We start from the raw sequence: 20,097 nt of genomic DNA, 5'->3' as shown, positions 1-20,097 counted from the left end.
GGGGCACCATCACTTCCCTACTCCTGCTGGCCACACTATTTCTGATACAGGCCAGGATGCCATTGGACTTCTCGGCCACCTGGGCACTCCGGGTCAGGCCCATCGATCCAGCCTGTCCAGGTCCACAATAAACGTATGTCAAACTATACCAACAGCCCCCTTCAATTCTCAAAGGTGTGCATGCTGTTCCTATGAAGTAGTGGTTATACTGACCTAGAACAATCTATATTCTTCACAAGTTTTACAAAGAAATCACAGCTCACAGTGAGGAAAATGTAGTTAACAACAAAGTCAGCATTTCATGTTTTATGGAAGCTATTCCTATTTTAATCAGAAATCTGAAACCATCTCGTCATAAGCTGTTTGGAACAATGAACCTAAGTCTCTAATTCTGTCTCTAATTCTGTCTCATGGATTCAGCTAAGCTATTACCAATTAAGGATATGGAATATAATTTGTAATTAAGTTTTCCCCTTTAATGTTAAACAGATAAGCCTTTGAACTCAAGGAAAGTGTAAACTAATACAAATCTGCTGTAGAAAAAATACTACTGTCAGTGTCCTACAGGACTGAAGAACACACTCTGCATGATCGCGCATTTAAAATATCTTCCAACAGTATCTCTTTACTAAGGTCAAACTCAGCACCAGTTTAAAAATAGACTGTTCTGAGGGCGAAGGGGATCTTATGCAGACGCAAACATCACAGCAGGCCTTCTGGGTGTACAGGATGCTATTATCTTTTGCTTGCTGACGATATATTTCCCTTTATATGACAAGACCACACTTCTCTCATTACAGTTGCCCTAGTTCTTGAAACATCAAAGTTATTGTTCTGAGAATGCCACTAATTTGTCCCTTAAAGCAAACATATAAAGCAACACATAACACAAGAAATATGCTCACTAGGTATCTCTTTTTGGCCTTCAGTGATACACTATTAATTACTGAAACCCTAAATGGCATTATGTTATGGATCTTGGTTTTAAGTGAAGTATAATTTTAAGTTTTTACCTCTACCTTTTTCCCTAGTCCAAATTTCTCTCTATATACTACTTTTTTACATTTCACAAAGATAGCCATAAAAGAAGATACCTACACTACCAGGGAAAATCTGAGCTGAGTGGCTAGAGAGTAGCAGGCCAGATAGTTCTGCTCCATATTGGCAGAGGAGACAGGTCACATTCGAATCAATTTAAGTTCTATTTATGAAATAAATAAAAAAGATTCTTGTAGATTCTTCCTACATCAAGTCATTAAATTACAGCCAGGATACTAAAATTTGTAGGTAAGCCTCTCTTTGCTTTCAGTTTCTATCATATTAATTCTTTTGCCTTCATTTTAGGCTTCTTTTATACTTTATTCCTGACACATTTCTCTCCGATTTACAGTCAAAATGTTGACCCTGTCCCTTATGAACGAATCCGGTCAGACTTACTTGAAAATTTAACAGGTGAGCAAACAATTACTTGTGTACTTTTCCAGGCTTCTCTTCACACTTGGGAACTGCTCTCCACATACATTTGCACAGCAGTTCCCTTTACTGTATGTTAACCATGGCCCAATGTTCAGCTGTCTGCATGCAGACTGCCACCCACCCCACTGATTGTTTCACCATACACATCTGCCTGAATCTACTTATTGTTTCTGCTTTACAGAATTTACAGTCTAGTTATAAAACCCAAATGCAATCTCACCATTCTCTGTACGTTCAGCTATTAACGCAAGAGGCTTCCAATGCATGACTGGGTCTTTTAGAAGCTGTTGTAAGACAAATATCACAACCACATCTACAGAATAAGAGGTTTTTAGAAACTCCACTTCTGTGCTAGAAAACAAATTAAAACCAGCATAATGCATACTCTAAACACTAACTGGTAATGTTGACTTGTAACTTTGAAGGGGTATAGCAATTATGTCTCATATCTTAACAGTTCCATTGCTGAAATTCCATTTGAAGTAGACAAACAGAATAATTCAGGTTGGAAGGGACCTCTGGGAGTCATCCACTTCAACTGCTGGCCAGAACAGACACAACTGCAAAGCTAGAGCAGGGTGTTTGGGCTTTGGCTAGTCATGTTTTGGATACCTCCAAGGATGGAGGTTTCAGTGTCTCTCTGGCTAGCCATTCTAATTGTGCATTTTTTTCCTTTTATCTGGTCAGAATGCCCCTTGGTGCAATTGTGACCACTGTCTCTCGTCCCTTTGCTGTGCACCTCTGAGAAGAGTTTGACTCCATTTCTATGTAGCTAATCAACAGATAGACAGTTGACAACAGCAGTAAGGTCCCCTCTCAGCTGAACAAATATATATGCATGTATTTAAAGCTAAATTTTGTTCAATTGCACTTTCCAGGAGCAGCTGATTGCACATAAAAAACTAATGTTACATTCATGAATACAGCCTAATATAATTTCCCTAGAAAATACAGTGATGATAAGGTTAATTATCATTTTAAACCTGATAATTTGCCATTCCCTTGTTTTTGCCTTTGCTAACAGGCTGAAAAAACAGAAAACAAGGCCAAGACTCTGCTTATTACATGCAAAAATATTCATGTCCACAATATACTCAGCACAGGTCAAGACCCATGGTTTTTCTTCCAACTTCATCAATTAGACTGGAAATAAATATTTTTGATGTGTAAGCAGAATTCACTTTGTCAGCATATGTATAGTTCATTGAAAGATTCCTAGAAGTAACATTCTGCAGTTAATATTTATGGTTGCTCATAATACAACTGACTAAACTGGCTTAGGGAAAGTTATTACTAAAAGATATGAAGTCAGCTGCGGCTGTATTTAAACTGTAATTTGTCCAAGAACACACTGTATGAAATATCCCGTATAATAAAATATCACCTCAGTATTTCCCAGATTGTACACAAAATAAAAGCAGCCTAACTGCACAAAAGGCTAAAATGTATTTAGATATCTTTTTGCGTACTCAAAACCTACAGAACCAATTTCATTTGTTTAATAGCTTATGTCCAGGACTTCAAAAATAAATAAAATAAAAATTATCAAGCTTCATCGCTTAAGAAAAATTACTGCATTCTAGGTTTCAAGCATTGCTGAATCATATTACAACATCCTACGTACATTTCTCTGTTAAAGCTTTCATACTATTGCAAGTAACAGAACTTAGCATTGGAATATGCAAGCCTTGATGTTAAGGAACCTGGTATCTTTGAAAGAGAATGTTTTCATATGGAGAAGAAAGGGTAAGCTGATCTCCAGAGTTGTTCTACAAAAAAGATTTTTCATTACTCCCTCTCTTTCTAAGTATAGAACAACAACTTCATAATAGAAGTTGATACAGCATCTTTAGACACAAAATGTGTATTACTCTTGAATCATTCAGGATTCAAGTAAAGCAATACGAAAGGTAAGATCTTAATCCAGTAAGAAGTTTATCTTAAACTGAATCCAGTATTTCACCAATTTCACTCAGCATTTCATCAGTTCAGTGGAACCTAAGTTTAAGTACTTCGATACGTATCTTCTTTACGAATCATAGTTGGGGCATTGGCTTCCTCACAAGTCCTTTACCTTCAAGGGAAAGAAATTACTTTACTTTCAACAAACTATCAGTTTACTTTCAGTTTAACAATCTTCTAAAGCTTTGAGCTATCTGTTCAGCAGATTGAGTACACATTCAAAAATTATGGTCCATCTATACCTATCATAATCAAAAATACACTTGATATTTTTGTGCCTTATGAATACCGACGACTTTTTTTTATCCAAAACCATCACAGATGTTCAGTCTGAATTTACCTAAGAAGGAGGTGTCTAACTGAATACCCTCTGAATTTACCTAAGAAGGAGGTGTCTAATCTGAATACCCTATAGAGAATGAGCATTGGAATTCCCCGTTAGTTGCTGAAACGATCATATTTCCTGCCTCTTCCAGCAATGAGATTGTGTAGACTATTTCACTGACTTGTAAAACTTTTCCTAGCTCTAGGTACCTACAAGCAATGCCAGTCATAAATAACCAGTAAATACTTCTCAGCAGTTGGAAATGTACTGAGAAAAAATATATCAAATATTTCCCTATCAGAGTTGTCAAATTTTCTTAAGGTTAAAGAAAAAAAAAACTTTAGGAAAAATATACTGTTACCTTTCTGTACATACATCGCAGCAAGCATTTATATCACCAGATTCTGCTGAAAGCAAAGCAAGTTCCTAGCATCTAAATTATAGATATTTCAAAAGGTAAAAGTGACATTTTTCTAAACCACGGCAGGTTTCAAGCTCCTTTTGCTCAACGTGACCTTCGCAGGGCAGTCAGCCATCACACTGTAAGGCAGAGAGTTACAGGATCAGAGACAGCTTTCCAGCCAATCAAATCATGGCTGTAATTTCTGCAATATTTCAAGCAGCTGTCCACTTAGACCCAGGATCTCCAAAATACTATGACTGCCCATCATCAAGAACAGTAGAAAAACCTATTCTATGCTGTTCCCTTTTCTATTGAATAGAGGCAGGTAAAAGTTATTTCATTTGTTAGAATAGGTTTTTCCCCCTTCTCTTCTTCATATGCCTGATCACTAAAAAGTGAAGTAAAAATAAATGAATCGAATGAAAAAATAAATTAATTTTGAGATTGAAAATTGCTGTTAACAGTCCTCCTTCAGCAGAACATAGGTCCTCCTTACGGATTAATTAGCTGCTAACACCTTATCTGATCATCTTACAATTTAAACATCACAGCAGAACCAGTTTTTCTCCCATCTTTCTTGCTTTCCAAAGAATCAAACATATATACATATGGACAAAACTTCAAATGTAACTTGTTTTTATTATTCACATCTTAATCTGGCTGAGTTGCAACATAACCATAACTCGCAGTTATTCCAGTGTAAATACAGATGGGCCAAGAAGCAAAATACTTAAAACACGGAGTACTGATCAGTAGATGATCCAGTACAAAACAGCTTTAATCTTGATGCTATTGAATTGGTGCTGAGGTTGGCAAGATCGTAATTTCCCTCCACTTTCACTAGAATATGTCTTAGTGAAATTTTATGCTACTTATCTCAGCAGTAAATTCAACTAAATATCACAGACTGTGCATCTGATTTTAATTATTTTTGTCAAGTCCCTCAATGCTGCATTTTAAATGAAAAGCAAAGACTATATGCAGAAAAAAATCCCCAAAACAAAACCAACAGCAAAAGAGACGGTAGTAGTGATTCATAGTTTTTCCAAGTTGTACCCTTCAGCCACTGTAAGAACAATACCTCAGATGAGAACTGATGGAATTATCTTATGAATAGCCATTATTAAGTTTAAACCATTTTCTAACTAATAGGATGCACATTTTAAAGAGAATTTCTGACAACCACACTGATGTCCATAAATTTATTCAAGGGATGCTAACTAGAATAAAAAAACTGATTCAGGTAACAGTCTCCTGTTATTAAATCTCAACATTTGCTTTTAGAGCCAAAATTACTGATCTTATAGCAAGGTTCCACATCCACTTGTATCCTATTAAGTACCTGATGTACTTTATATTATTTCAATTTAATAATTTTATCTGACATACGGTGCTGTGATAGAATGACAATTTCTTCTTTTTTAAATACCAGTTGGCCACATTCTGGTTTATGTTAGCTTAATGTATGTAAGCTTAATGTTCACTTTTGTCCAATCAGCTTAACTCAGTAATCAATGTAGTGGTTTTTATTAAACTTGCAATGTAGTATTCTAATGGATACTCTAATAAATATGCAACAAGCAACAATTTGTTTTTTAATTCAGTAGCAAGGTACTATCATTAGGCCAACAAAAACAGTATCAACCAGAATATGAAGTTCTCACTGGCACCACTTACAAAAATACAGTAGTCTTCCCGATCAACCTCCTTCACAAATGGCCCAGGCCATCTAATTGACTTCCACATCGTTAACTTTTTAGAAAAGAAAATATATTTATTTTTAATTCTCCAAATTGCAATTTGACCACTAATGAATTTGTAAGCCATAACATCCATATATGATCCTTTTTGGCCAAAAGATTCTAGTCAGACTCTCTCCAGCAATGATTCTTGCAACCAAATCTTGTAAACTTCCTACTCATATCCACAGACTTTAAATTAAGTAACCATAACTTTAACTACAACTTCTTTCCTCCACAACTGCTCAGTTTCTACAATACTACAATAATTGCCTACTTAAAGCCACATTGAGCACTTCATAATAAAACCAGGGATCGTGTATGGTATCTGAAAACTTTATTTAGAAAATGGATTTTACTTACTTTATAAATACAAGATGCAAGTCTTTCTTTCACTAGCAGTATTAACACACTCATATATAGTATGGTATCTACTCTAAGAATAGATTGTAACACAGATAATAAAAGTAGAATTACATATTTGATTTTTTATCAGGAAAAGACATGAGGGGTTTTTTTCCCAGCTAAAAGAACAGAATAGGAAAAGATTTTCTGAGGTCACTGAGGCACAGAAAGTAAAGTGATTACTTAGCTTCTATGTCAGCACAACCTCCTTTGCAGTGTCCTACCTGCCAGAAGACAGATGACTTGGTACAGGGACCCAAGTACAAACAAAAATAGAATAGAAATTGGAAGACTTAAGAAGGTCAAGCAGAGGTATTCGTAAAAGGTTGTTCAGTATTTTAGTCAGAAAGAAGCTTTCTTAAAAATAACGCAAGAACCATTAAAAATCCATTCATGTTACATCTATCAGAATTTAGTAGAAAGTCTTTTCATAATTACAACTACTGATTCAAATTCAAGGCAGTTCCTTCAATAAGTACCTTCTTACCGATTTTTATTTTACTAGGCTAGTCTTATGAATGAAATTCCAATCAGTGATGTTTCATGTATAGTATGTATTCACTTTGCACCATTTGAGAACTCTTTTGTTTCCATCAGCTGAACAGGACCACATTCCTTCAAAATTTGGATTATTCAGATTTGTGTGAATAGGCTGAAACTTGTTGAACCATCACATAAAATCATCACGGCAACTACCTTTTCCAATTCTCATTTCTGAACAGATTTCAGTGAGGGACACAGCCACAGAGACAACTTCACGCACAGTACTTTGATTCTTCATCCAGAATGTTGATTTGCACCGGATTTTTCAGAGCTCAAACACACACAACCTTACACAAAAATACTTAGCAGTTACCAAAAGTAAGGGAGTTTGCCAAAAGGCCTGAACATAATCTTACAGTCAGAGGAAGCAGTGACAGAAGCTACTTAATATCCTTCATCAGGATAGGAGATAGGAAGTAAGCTTTTTTTAAATGTCAAGGAATTTTCTATGTAAAAAGTTGGTTTTGTACTTAAAGCAATTATGCTTCTATATAAGAACTCACAAGAAGCTGACAAAATATACATTTATTTCATTATTATAGCTGACCTTTAAAAACATGTTTTTAAATACACTGCCCATTTTCACTTAGCTATTATAGTTCAAAACTTTAGAAGCATGTTGCCATTCAGAATGTACAGAACAAACAGCATTGGTTCTCAACCTTTTTCCAGATTACATCAGCATAGCTATTTTTATTTAACACATAAGCACACATTCTAAATTATAAATGGAGAGACACCTGGCAACCTACCCAGCAAGTAGGTTCCCGCTCTCAGTCACACCTTGGAGAAGGTGTTCTCTCTGTTACAGAAGTAACATAACTTCCAAAGGCTAAAATTAGTATCTGTGAATATTTACAGCCTTGAAATTTCATCGTTCAAAATCTAACCACCCTATTTATACTGCAGTCATTGTTAACTCCTTTGTTAAAAACCTATTAACCAAGTAAAGAACAAGACCACACTTTTATTTACCTAAAAAAACATTTTCAATGTCTGAATTAATACTGTTGTGTCTTCATTTCAAAAGCTTACTTAAATTTTGTCATATCGATAAAATATTCATACAACATACAGACACTGATTTTGCAATCTTCTACATGTTGCAACAACTTTTTTCTACATTAAGACAGGAATTTTGGAATAAGAAGAGGGCAAGATTTTACATTCAGGATATAAGGTTTTCAGCAGAGACAAGCAAAATTAATTCTACAGCTATAAGTCACTCTTTGGCAACATCTTTTTACAACGCCTCCATTTGTACACAGTAGAAACCAAATTACGTACAGGTAAGTTGGCAAAAATGTCCATTAATACGCAATAGAAGAGCACTATCTCCATTAGTACCAGGAAGCGCAGTTGCAGCATATATTTCTAAGGACCTGCATGAGCTGTACAGCCCACACTGTGATGCATACTGCTGCTGCTACTACAATGCTGTTGGCATTCAAATTTTACACAGTAAAACCACCTGGGAGAAGCCCACTCATGCTATAACTCATTCTGCAATATCTGATAAAGTTCTACGTAACTGTTGGGATCTACCTCAGCAGAGCTCTTACAAAACAAAAGACCTGTTTCACCACAGAAGTTATTGAAAGATCAGGGTCCGTCTGGCAAAAATACGCATCCATTTATCTTTTAAAGATGACCTCCTGTCCTATATGGCTACGTTGTCTCTTTGAAAATAAATAAATGCATTTCCAAAACAAAGAAAATAATACACTTTTTTTGCATCTGTTTAAGAGATGCAGAGGTAGTGTTCTGGAACACGTAATACTGGAAATTATTTAATTTATTGAAAAAATATTCCTGTTTTGATTTTTAATTTATTAAGTCCCAGTAATATAGCAGTCTCTAAATTAAGCACTCAAGCAAGTGATCAAATTAAGGATATTAATTTCCTTAGTTCTGAATCAACTTAAAATTGTGAGTTCAAAAGTTATAACATGTAACATAGAGCCCTCAATTCTGGTATCAATAAGGATGAGCTCAAGCTAAAAGGAAAAACATTGACTTAAAACATCGTCTAAAAAGCTGAGGTAAGATTTAACTATTTGTAAGACACCAAACTGCAGGTAAACAAATCATTCTTTACTACCAACTTATTCTCTCCATTCATTTTATCTGAGCCTAATTTTATACTTTTAAGGACTAATGCCATTCTAAATATTATGTCTAAAACCAGCTATATGCACGTGTGCACACGCAGTGGCTAATTTCACAGCTGTGATGTGATGCATAGTTACATCTACATCAGATGCAAAGGCAGGGATGACAGAGACACGACACACGTTTCCATAAATGTGCAGTCTTCATTTAGTACCTTAACCAAGCATAAACTCCACCAAGTGCTTGGGGACAGGGCGCTCATTTGTAATCAAAGTCACCAAATAACAAAAATCTGTATTTCATCTAGAACTAGATTGGATGGTAAGAGGAAAAACTTTTGGATCTGCAACCAGTATCACAAGCATAATCACAGGCTGATTGATCCTCTCTTGGGGCATCCACAGCCACGGAGACTAACTCATCTCTTCGCTCCAAGGTTTGGCTGTTGGCCATCTATTTACACTGGACTTTGCCAGTTGGGATTTCAACAATCCCTTTTAAGAGTTGATAGAAACAGCACCCATCCAGAATGACATAGTATTTCTGATGGTATGAAGAAAGCAAAGAGCTTAGATGGCCCTGGTCAAGCTGCCATGAATGAGTATTTGACCTCAGCTCTTGTTCTGCAAAATACCACCCTCCCACAACCTCGTAGCTATCTCTACTATGACTTGGCAAAGAGGAGACAGTGGATAAATGTTAAGCAGCCAAGTAGGATATGAAAGAAGGTTTACATATCCATCTGCCTATCTCAGTCACACCAACACTTTCTCATCTGAATTTCTGACAGGAACAGAAAAAACAGCAGTCGATGGGAGACTGGCCTTCCCTGTTCATGCCTTGCCTAAATCAGCCAAATCCTCCGAGGACCACCGAGTAAAATTCATGGTTATACACAGGGTATCTATTCACTAGTGAGTTATAGAAATCATAGGTAAACAATCGAAATGAAAAGGATAAAAATATTAACCTGTTTACACAATAAAAGCCTCGTGTACCAAAAGTTAAGTCTCAAACAACTCACGTGGGTACAAAATCACATCCAGATACTATATCCTGCAAGCCTTTACAACACAATTAAAATCTTTACATTACAATAAGCTAGTAGGCCAAAGCTGCTAACAAACACGTATCATGAAGTACTTAACAACTTAAAAGCTGTTACTGATATATAAAATATCCTTCAATATTTTCATATCAAAACTATTCAATAGATTATTTTTACATTGTTTAACTTCCTTTGTATTGCTCTTAAAGTGCTTTTTGAATTCTCTAGTCTGATTATTCAGTGTACTTCCCCAAAGATTAAGAAAAACCTCAGTACAATGCATAAATACAAAGTGACTTCCTCCATGTGGAGGTACATAAGCTCCACCAATAATAGGCAATTTTTTCAAAACATACAAAAACCCCACAGCATCTAAAATATTAGTTATCATGCCCAAACATACAGCAAAGTGAAAGCAATCAATGCAGATGGCTCAGATGGTACCACAAACCTTCAAGAAGTATAACAAGAATGAAACTATTATTTTTTTTTTCTGATCAGACAACATGCTCATCTTCTGTTCAGTCTATTAATGAGTAATCAGTTACATTCACTGTTTTAAACAATCACCAGAGTATGACTTGGGCAGAGGGATGCACGCACAGGCAGAATCAAGTTTTACAAGCAGTCATTAAGTGACCTGAAATTAGAATCCTTTTGCAATATTAGGTGTTGCAAACGTGAATAAATTCATATTTGTAGCTAGACCATTTACAGAAAATCTTACATGCCAGACAATAAGACAGACTGTAAAGTAAATTTTAAGTTTCTAACAAAGGAAGACTACATGAAAGAGTTTGCTTTAAGAGCTGGTAGTGAAAATTGTCTTACAAATTACCACTACAGTGAAGAGGTAGGCAAAAAAATGGGACAATTAGAAAAGATATATGACAAAAAGGAAGCCAGATAATATAGCTTCCAAAGACAGTTCTGTTATAATCTACATATTGTGCACTTCACTTACAAAACTAAAACCTTAAGCTTAAACTATCCAAGCATGTAGTATGAGTATGTATTATATCATTGTGTCAGTTATGCACACTTTGACATTCCATTTCTATATTACATTAAGGCTGAAATGGAGTTTCTGTCCTCTGTTAGTCTTGAGTATTTTCAACAGCGAAACACTGCCACCTTTTGGCTTGACATATAGACCCTCCCATTATAATTGTAAAACTTTTTTTTTTTTTTTTGCTATATTTGCCCTTTATGGAGATGGTGGAATTCTTGTGATCTTATTTAAAATTTTATTCAGTAGCCAGATTTCTCCAAGGAAAAAAAAAGTTAGTATTAATTAATAAAGAAACACTATTTTTCTCACAAATATGAGTGCATAGCCAAACAACTTAAAAAGCATACTCCATTAAGCCACATAATGTTGTATCTATTTTCTCTCTTTATCTCACAGCTCTTTTTTCTCTGTTCTTTTTAAAAACTTGGTAATGCATTCTTTGAACATCTGAGTTCTGAAAACTGATTATAGGAATAACAATAATGCATTATTAAAAATTTTATGTTCCTTGTTCATATATATACTTACAGTAGTCTAGATTACATATTAAATACCGATGGTTTAACATTTATATAAGCATGTATTGAAATGTATGCAAAATTACTTACACCAATGACACAATGTCCCCACGTTGTACATCGTAATTTCGAATGCTCCAGTGGTTTAAAAGCCCTACATCAGACGCTTGTCTTCCCCCAGGATTCAAAGAAGGCTGAGAGAGGGGGGGGAAAAAACCAGCTTTAGATCTACATTTCCTTTACGAATCTTCCACCTAACTCTCATTCCAACAGGTGAAATACATTAAAATCAGAAAAAATGTACCCACTTACTGTAAGAGGACCAAGAATCTGTTGTATTCTGGGAAATATATTTCTTTATTAAATGCTATGTTATATGTCATTAATTTATGGCAACCTGCAGTTCACATCTTTCAATACACTACTGCATGCAAATTAAATCACACAGGATACATACTTATGACAAGCCTGATGAAAAGAAAAGATTGCCTTTACTGCACATCATTTAATATTAAAAACAAAGGAGAACGAAGAACACTAATTCCCAGAAAAAGCAAACTTTCTGCAAGCATCTTACCGCTTACATACAAGCATAATGCACTAAAAATGAAATACATACTTGTAACAATACTAATCTCAGCACTCTTTGCAAAGGGAAAAAACAAACCCTACACCTATAGCACATACTGACACTGCCAGTAATTGTGGGCCTTCCATACAGGATACAAAGAAGAATGAACTCTCACAGAACCATACAGTGAAATGAGACTGTTCACTAACCTCAACACTAAAAAAAACAAGTAATTAATTAGTATTAGGAGGTACACAGAACCGTACATAACTATTTTGTGTGACGTGGTACAAAACCAGGGTACCTGGTTAATGCTGGCTCTGAGTTAACGCATCAGAAACGGTAGAGGAAGGAAGTAGCCCATCACAGTACTGTCTTCGTTGGTTTTTGCAGGCATTATTTCAATACAAATACTCCTTTTATTAGACAGAAAGTATTTAAGAGTAATCCAGACTAAAGTCTTTTGATAGTTTATTTCTCAATAAGCTTTTTCAGACTCTTCAAATACAATTACGGTATCTCCAAGTTGGCCAGCAGATGACCTCTAATCTAGACTCTAGAGTTAGGTGACTTATTTAATAAAGCAGAGCATTGAGACCAGGCAGCCCCCTCATTTATAAGTATGATAGCTGCAATATTTGCTAAAATTTGATTTTTTGTAGAAGAGGTTGTCAGTGTTCACTTTACTGTATAACTTGTCCCTCAATGTCCAACCAGACATTCACTTCCGAGATTCCCCTCCCCAGACTGATTGTACCTTTGATGAGCAAACCAATCTGGGTATAGGACTGAAATCAACTGTTCTCAACACAAGTAATTACAGAGTGTTAAATTTCATTGTATATTTATTCAGTAAAACTATGCTCCCAAACAGGGATGGATACTTAGTATTTATTTTTAAAAGTTATTTAGAAGTGCTGATTTCTCTTTACTACAGTTTCCTCAATCATCTTTTCTTTGCTAGCCAGATCAGTTGATAAAGACCTTTTTCAAATGGGACTTGTGGAAAACCAGCTTTTTAAAGCAATGTGTTGCGGTCCTGAGTAGGTGTAATTCACATGAACAGTATGGAATATGATAGTTCAAAAGAATAAATAGGGGTGGGGGGAGGGAAATGACACAATATGTTCAGCTAAACAGCAAACAAGGCTAGTTACATTTTGAGCTGTGGACTATAGGGCAAATTTCTAGTCAAGTAAGTCTGCAGATCAAAGCAGATCACATTCAAATCCACAGAAATATGGTCCAAGTCTAACCTATAAGTACATTAACACTCATCGTTATTTTATTTACTGAGTCTATGCATTGCAAGAGCCAGATAAATGAAAACTAGAAGCTAATGAGAAGATTTTATTTTTTTTTTTAAATCAGGATTTTCCAGAATGATTTTCCACCTTCACAGCATCTTCCACCAAAGGATACTATCTTTACGTACAAATTCTTTAGCTACAAATTCACAAACAATTCACCGTCATACTCATTTTACCAAATGCAGGCACATATGGGCCAGAAGCTAAGAATGGTACTAGACATTAGGCAAAGAAGCAGATCTTACAAAATGGGAATCATACATATGGTATATTCTCACAAAGTAAACTGCTTGGTACTCAAAAGTATCTACCTTGAAGGGCCGAAAGAGAAGGTCAAAACAAATGGAAATTTTAAACCCATTGCTCCAAGAGATAATGTATTTCACAGCTGATACTTAGAAAATATTTACATGAGTGTTCACAAACTTTTCCTTACAACTGTACCTATATCAACTTCATCTTACAAAGAAATACACCAGGTAGTTACAGTATTGCCCTAGTTGCATTATCCCAGTTGATTCCTACTGTCTTCTGTATTTAAACAAAGGAAATGCTTTAGAGTTTAAATACATTTAGATACTGCGCTATCTTTTTAACTTAAAGCACTCTAAATGTAATACTACATTGCTTGCTATTTTTAACAATACACTGCTCATGTGGTTTTGACCTACAGGGTGAATATCCAACTCATTACACATTAGAGTTATGTTTCAGAGATATATGACAATGTAGAATATTTTTTTTCTTTTCCACAAAAAAACCTGACATATTCAAAATGCACAGACAAAAATACTATTTTGGTAGAAGAAAAGGTAAGGAAAACTAGAAAGAGACAACTTTCATTTTACATCAACAATTACAGTTTTCCATAAAAAAAATCACCTAAATCCTTCAGCAAGTCTTTCTTTAAGGTAAGTAACATAAATTGTGATTCCACAACAAAAAGTATAGAAGGAATTTAATGCAGTGTGTTCAGAGACAACTTATTCCCCATGACATTTTTACTAGTAGTAAGGTCTCAGGTCTAGCAAAACAAAAATACAGCTTCTGAAAAAGTAGTCAACCAATAGGCCCACAAGAGCTTTTTATTTTTATAAGAAACAGAATAATACAGGGGCTTCTTCCTTCCTCTAACTTGAAGCATTATAATTTGTTTGCCCAAGTTCTTGGCATAATAGCCTTCTACAAATGAGACGCACAGGTCTTTAGAACTGTGGTGCAGAAGTCACAAAACATTCACTCTTTCCAATTACTAACTAATCTAATGCTAAAAGCATGCAAATTGAGATCCCCAGCCATATGATGAAGCCTCACAGGATATGAGGTTCCGTAAGTAGGAGGGTAAAAGCATGCCCTTTTACTATAAATAATGATTAACTTGATAGTTGTTATGCTGCTAGTGAATACCAGAAGGTCACAACTTATTTGCTTATAGCTTGGGGAACAGAAAGAATATTCACATGAGCTCACAGGCTTAGGTACAGTAATCCTAATAATAAAGTTAGGAGAAACTGCCACAGAATAATTACAACTGCTATTATGCATAATGGAATAGAACATTCAATAATGTTTGCTGCTGAAACAAGTATGCTTCGTCAGAGATGGCTGGTCAGGCTACTTGCTATAATCCTTGGTATTTAACTGTTTGCAACAGAACTTGCATATAAAGTTGCACATACGCTGTCATCTTCCATCTCACTTGAAAACAGTCCATTTGATTTAATGAATTTACAAATTTATATATCCATGGGGGGTTCCCTTTTCCACATCATTACGTACGAAGAGTTCGTAATACCAGGCGAGCAATGAAACTCGAGGAAAAAAACCACAAATGGATATCAAGATGTAAAAAGATGTCCATATGATAGCAAACATGTTGAAGTATACATCCAGCATTACAAGAGGAGTCACAAAAAATCCACAACAGCTAATTAAGAAACCATATTACCAGTTATTTGTGTCACATTCAGTGTTGTAAACAGATTACAACTCACTTGAAACCCGCTATTAACAAAATGCTAGATGAGCGCATCAATCTGTAAAATCCTAAGCAACAAAAAACACCTCGTGAGGATTCAAAAAACAGTAATTTTGGAAAGAAAAAATAAGGTAATGAAACAATTTAAAAGATGTTAAAATTATAAATTGCAATAGTTCACTGTTATTCCCTACAGGTTAGAGTTAATACGCATATACACTGGAGTCAGCACAAGTGAAAGAACTATGGCAGGTGGCTGAAAGCACTGTAGAAACACAAAATCAGCTTGAGACAATGAAATGCATGAAGTCTGTCTTAATTGACTGGGAATAAATCAGAAAATTTGTATTTTCATTAGAACCTTTATACAGTGTGCTTGCCAGGGTGTCAAAAAGTATTACCATCGTCAGTAACTATAAAGTAGCAGCAAGTCTGGTCCAAAACAAAAACAGAAAGGGGGGAGGGAGGGAGAGACAGTGCAACAGAGAGCAAGAGTAGGAGAGTGAGCATGACACAGAGAGATTTATTCCTTGCTTCTTGTCAGAACTTTTAATTTCAGGCTGGTGCTGGTTTTGGCTGGGATAGAGTTAATCATCTTCATAGTAGCTAGTATGGGGCTGTGTTTTGGATTTGTGCTGGAAACAGTGTTGATAACACAGGGATGTTTTAGTTACTGCTGAGCAGTGCTTACGCAGAGTCAAGGCCTTTTCTGCCTCTCACACCACCCCACCAGCAAGTAGGCTGGGGGTGCACAAGGAGTTGGGAGGGGACACGGCTGGGACAGCTGACCCCAACTGGCCAAAGGGATATTCCATACCATATGACATCATGCTCAGCATATAAAGCTGGGGAAAGAAGAAGGAAGGGGGGGACGTTCGGAGTGATGGCGCTTGTCTTCCCAAATAACTGTTACGCGTGATGGAGCCCTGCTTTCCTGGAGAAGGCTGAACACCTGCCGGCTGACGGGAAGCAGTGAATGAATTCCTTGTTTTGCTTTGCTTGCATGCGCGGCTTTTGCTTTACCTATTAAACGGTCTTTATCTCAATCCACGAGTTTTCTCACTTCTACCCTTCTGATTCTCCCCCCCATCCCACCAGGGGGGAGCGAGCGAGCGGCTGTGTGGGGCTTAGTTGCTGGCTGGGGTTAAACCACGAAAAGGCTCAGCAGGAGCCACAATGATGAGTACACAAAGCCAGCTAGATGTTTTAGAGGTCTATTACAAACAAATTCTTGGGAATCATACCATGATATCTTCAAATTGAGACAATAAGATATCATTGGAAGCATGCGGTTGATGGATATATGACTACATGCTGACTGAACTTCACTCTCCCTCATACCCATAGCTTTCTGATACATTCAACATAGATCACTCTTCAGAGAACACAGTAAGTAGACAGAATTGCAACGCAATGACCAATACTCCTTCAAGCTACTCTGCAAGAGAGGGATATATTCCTTATAATTATGTCCCTGTCAGACTTAGTTAGGTGCCTAATAAATCTTGGCAAGGAAATTAGTATCGTATTAAAAGCACTAGGAAGTTTTTTTTGTAGTCTGAAAAACATCCATAGGCGTAGAAGTTTAAAAGAAACTTCTATTTCAGTGCTACAGTCCAGAATAAAACCAGAGAGAGAATTTACAGACACTGAGATGTCAGTAAAATTAGAAATGTCAGCTTTCAAGCTACCCATACTTCAATCAACAGAGGGAATGTTTTGTCAACAGACACATCAAGGGAAGAGCTTAGATCTTAATCATCCACTGAATATATATTGCTTACCCTAGCCACTATGAAGAGTGCATATCCTTCTTTGTCAGGTTGAATAAACCTGAGCAAATAACTGTAGAGTTTTTCAAATCTTCCATGGATAAACCACAGTTAACTATATGCCCTTCAAGTGAGTAAAGAAGCAACACTCCAGAGCAATATCAGAGCACTCCCTAACACTTGAGACTTTGACTTCAAAGGAAACATAAAACTGAGGTCTTGACCAGAGGAGCTCAATAGACTTGTGGAGTAGGGAAATCCAGAAAATTTCTTTCTAGCTACTGAGGTAAAACTATCCAAACAAGAATGGATGTCAAACAGAACATTGTCAGAGACAGAAAAGACCAAACAATGAAAGGCTAAAAAAAAAAAAGACACCCTCAAAAATTAAATGCTCAGGTCATGCTCACTAGTAGCAAAAAAACCCCAACAAACCCCCCCCAAAAAAACACCAAAACCATAAAATTCAAGGTGCATCTGTATCTTGAATGCTGCATGTGGCTCTAGATCCCAACAGAGGCAAAAAATGGGGAGATGGAAAATGGGTGAGTTGTATTCATCTGGCTGATTTTGTATTTATATAGATGCTGTGTTATATATTTGAATTTCTCCTGTCTGAAGGTAGTAAAAAGAGAATGAAACTGTTTTTCCCGGTTTCCCACTCCTCTCCTCCTTTCCAGAGCAAATTTTTGGCTCTGCAACTGAGAGCCCTGAGATTCTTCTACCTTTGATTGGTCTTCAATGATATTCAGAATAACATTCATGAAAAGGGCAAAGGTAACTTATGTCACACCTAACTTCTGGTCTTGGATTGTAGAATTACTGGAGTACAATGATTTCACTTTGGTCCCTGTTCTTGAGGCGAGAGCTGCCTTCTAGACCAGCTGAGGTTTCTTGACAGAGGTTAAACACCAGATTACAGACTGCCATAAAAGGCACAATGCCACCTTGCCATTTCCTTCTCCCCATCCCATGCTTTTCTATAGCATTAAACACAAATCAGCCAAGCCCAGGTTCTAGCCCAAGTTTTGTCTGCATGAATGCTGCACAATTCAAACTCCAGCAGCTGGTCTTGGCTGCTGTGAAAGCTCTCTTCAAGATTCTGAGGTTACTCAGATAATCCGAAAAGAGGACTTGGCCTCCGAGAATCAAATCCTTAGTCTCTGCTAATTGGAATGTTACAACATTGGAACAAATAAATTATAGTTATCAGTGGTGATGCATAGCAATAGGCAGTGCACATGATTTGAAATGCAAAGTAACAATACAAAAATTGTCTGACTACATTACAACATATATTTTTCATGTCCCAGTAACAGAGGAAACAAACTAGCTGTTCACCGTCATGAATATTTACCTTCTAAGTGTTACACAGACTACTTATTTTTATTTGCTTAGACTGTATAAAAATTCAGTATAAAGTAAAAACAGTGAACTGATACTTATGTCCTGATAAGCATAGGAATTAATATTAAGTTCATGCCATTTTCAGTATTCTTCACTGAAATGGTGCCATACTTGTTCATTAGTAAGAGCAAGTATAGCAAGAACCAGTTTTGCCTTACAATTACTATAATACAGCTACTAAAAATTAATAAAGCCTCTTTGTAAGTCATCAGTTCAACCCCAAGAGACAAAAGGTAGTGATCAAAAATGAAATATTTATTTCGAAATGACTAAGAAGATACCAAAAAAATATATCTTTATCACTAGTTATGTATGTATTTTCCTTTTACTGAGACAGAATTTTGGCATGTTTTGTTCTCAGCAGCTTTTCTTTTCACATCATAAAGGTATTTGTTTAACAAAGTCGAAATTAAACTATTCCATACTACAATGTGGTCATTTAATAACAATTGAGAAAAAGATTTTTTTTCCACCTTACTACTGTCAGTGGACAGTCACTTTTTAATTTCCTGATGCACGAAAGATATTTCCAACAATACCTGCATTGATGCTCCTTCCACCCTTGCTACACAGGCAACTCTATCCAGGAAGGTCACCGTTACCGGAACAGCAACGAAGAAACCTTTAAAAAAGGCTTTAATGTATCTCTTCCCCAAACTTTGAGCCTGTGCCATAATCTGAAAAATAGGAAGAAAATGGAAAAAAAAAAAAGTTGTTATAAAACAAATTTTAAGTAACAACAACATTGTGGCAATCCAACAGGGAGCAGTTAAGACTACATCAATTCTATTATCTGTAGGGTCTCCCAATATCCACAGTGAAAAGAAATGAGTATGTACATGAGAATGAAAAAGAACAGAAATCTTCATCAGAATTTAAAAGCCTACTCTACAGAAGAGAGCTTGATACTTGACATTTACCCTTTAGCTAATTTGACCATTTCTTGTGATCCTGTGCTAGCAGAAGTACTTGTTAAAAATGACAGTGATAACAGTTCAGCTAAGCAAGAAGCAAACTGATATAACCAGACAAAATCTAATTATATATTTCTGAAAAAAACCCATCAACTAGATTGAAATAACCAATTACAGAGCATTCAGTTGGGAGTTTACAACCAAAATCTGGTCACCAGCGGTGTTCCTCAGGATTCAATTCTAGGGCCAGTTCTGTTCAATATTATTTATCAACGATCTGGATGCAGGAGTTGAATACACCATTAGCAAGTTTGCTGATGATACCAAACTGGGAGGTGCTGTTGACTCTCTTGAGGGACAGGAGGCCTTGCAGAGGGATCTAGATAGATTGGAGCATTGGGCAATCATCAATGGCATGAAATTTAACAAGACCAAATGCCAGATTCTGTGCCTGGGACGGAGTAATGCTGGACACAAGTATAAGTTGGGAGAGGAGCAGCTGGCGAGCAGCCCTGCAGAAAGGGATCTGGGGATGCTGGTCATCAACAGCAGGATCAATGTGAGTCAGCAGTGTGCCCCGGCAGCCAAGAGGGCAAACCGCA

General features: G+C 36.3%; 1 protein-coding gene across 1 annotated transcript in view; it reads right to left on the bottom strand.

Moving 5' to 3' along the window:
* Positions 1–20,097, bottom strand: part of IMMP2L (inner mitochondrial membrane peptidase subunit 2) — a 504,342-nt gene that overhangs the window by 471,989 nt on the left and 12,256 nt on the right. Inside the window, exons 2-3 of the mRNA XM_009286836.2 lie at positions 19,121–19,258; positions 11,634–11,737 (exon numbers count right to left, since the gene is read on the bottom strand). Of these exons, the coding sequence (XP_009285111.1) occupies positions 11,634–11,737; positions 19,121–19,255 (239 nt within the window). The 5' untranslated portion in view covers positions 19,256–19,258. The remainder of the gene's footprint in view (positions 1–11,633; positions 11,738–19,120; positions 19,259–20,097) is intronic.

The sequence above is a fragment of the Aptenodytes forsteri genome, unplaced genomic scaffold (assembly GCF_000699145.1).
Source record: "Aptenodytes forsteri isolate BGI_AS27 unplaced genomic scaffold, ASM69914v1 Scaffold166, whole genome shotgun sequence".
Classification (NCBI taxonomy): domain Eukaryota; kingdom Metazoa; phylum Chordata; class Aves; order Sphenisciformes; family Spheniscidae; genus Aptenodytes; species Aptenodytes forsteri.
Note: the sequence above shows the minus strand (reverse complement) of the source record. Positions and strands in the feature narration are given on the sequence as shown.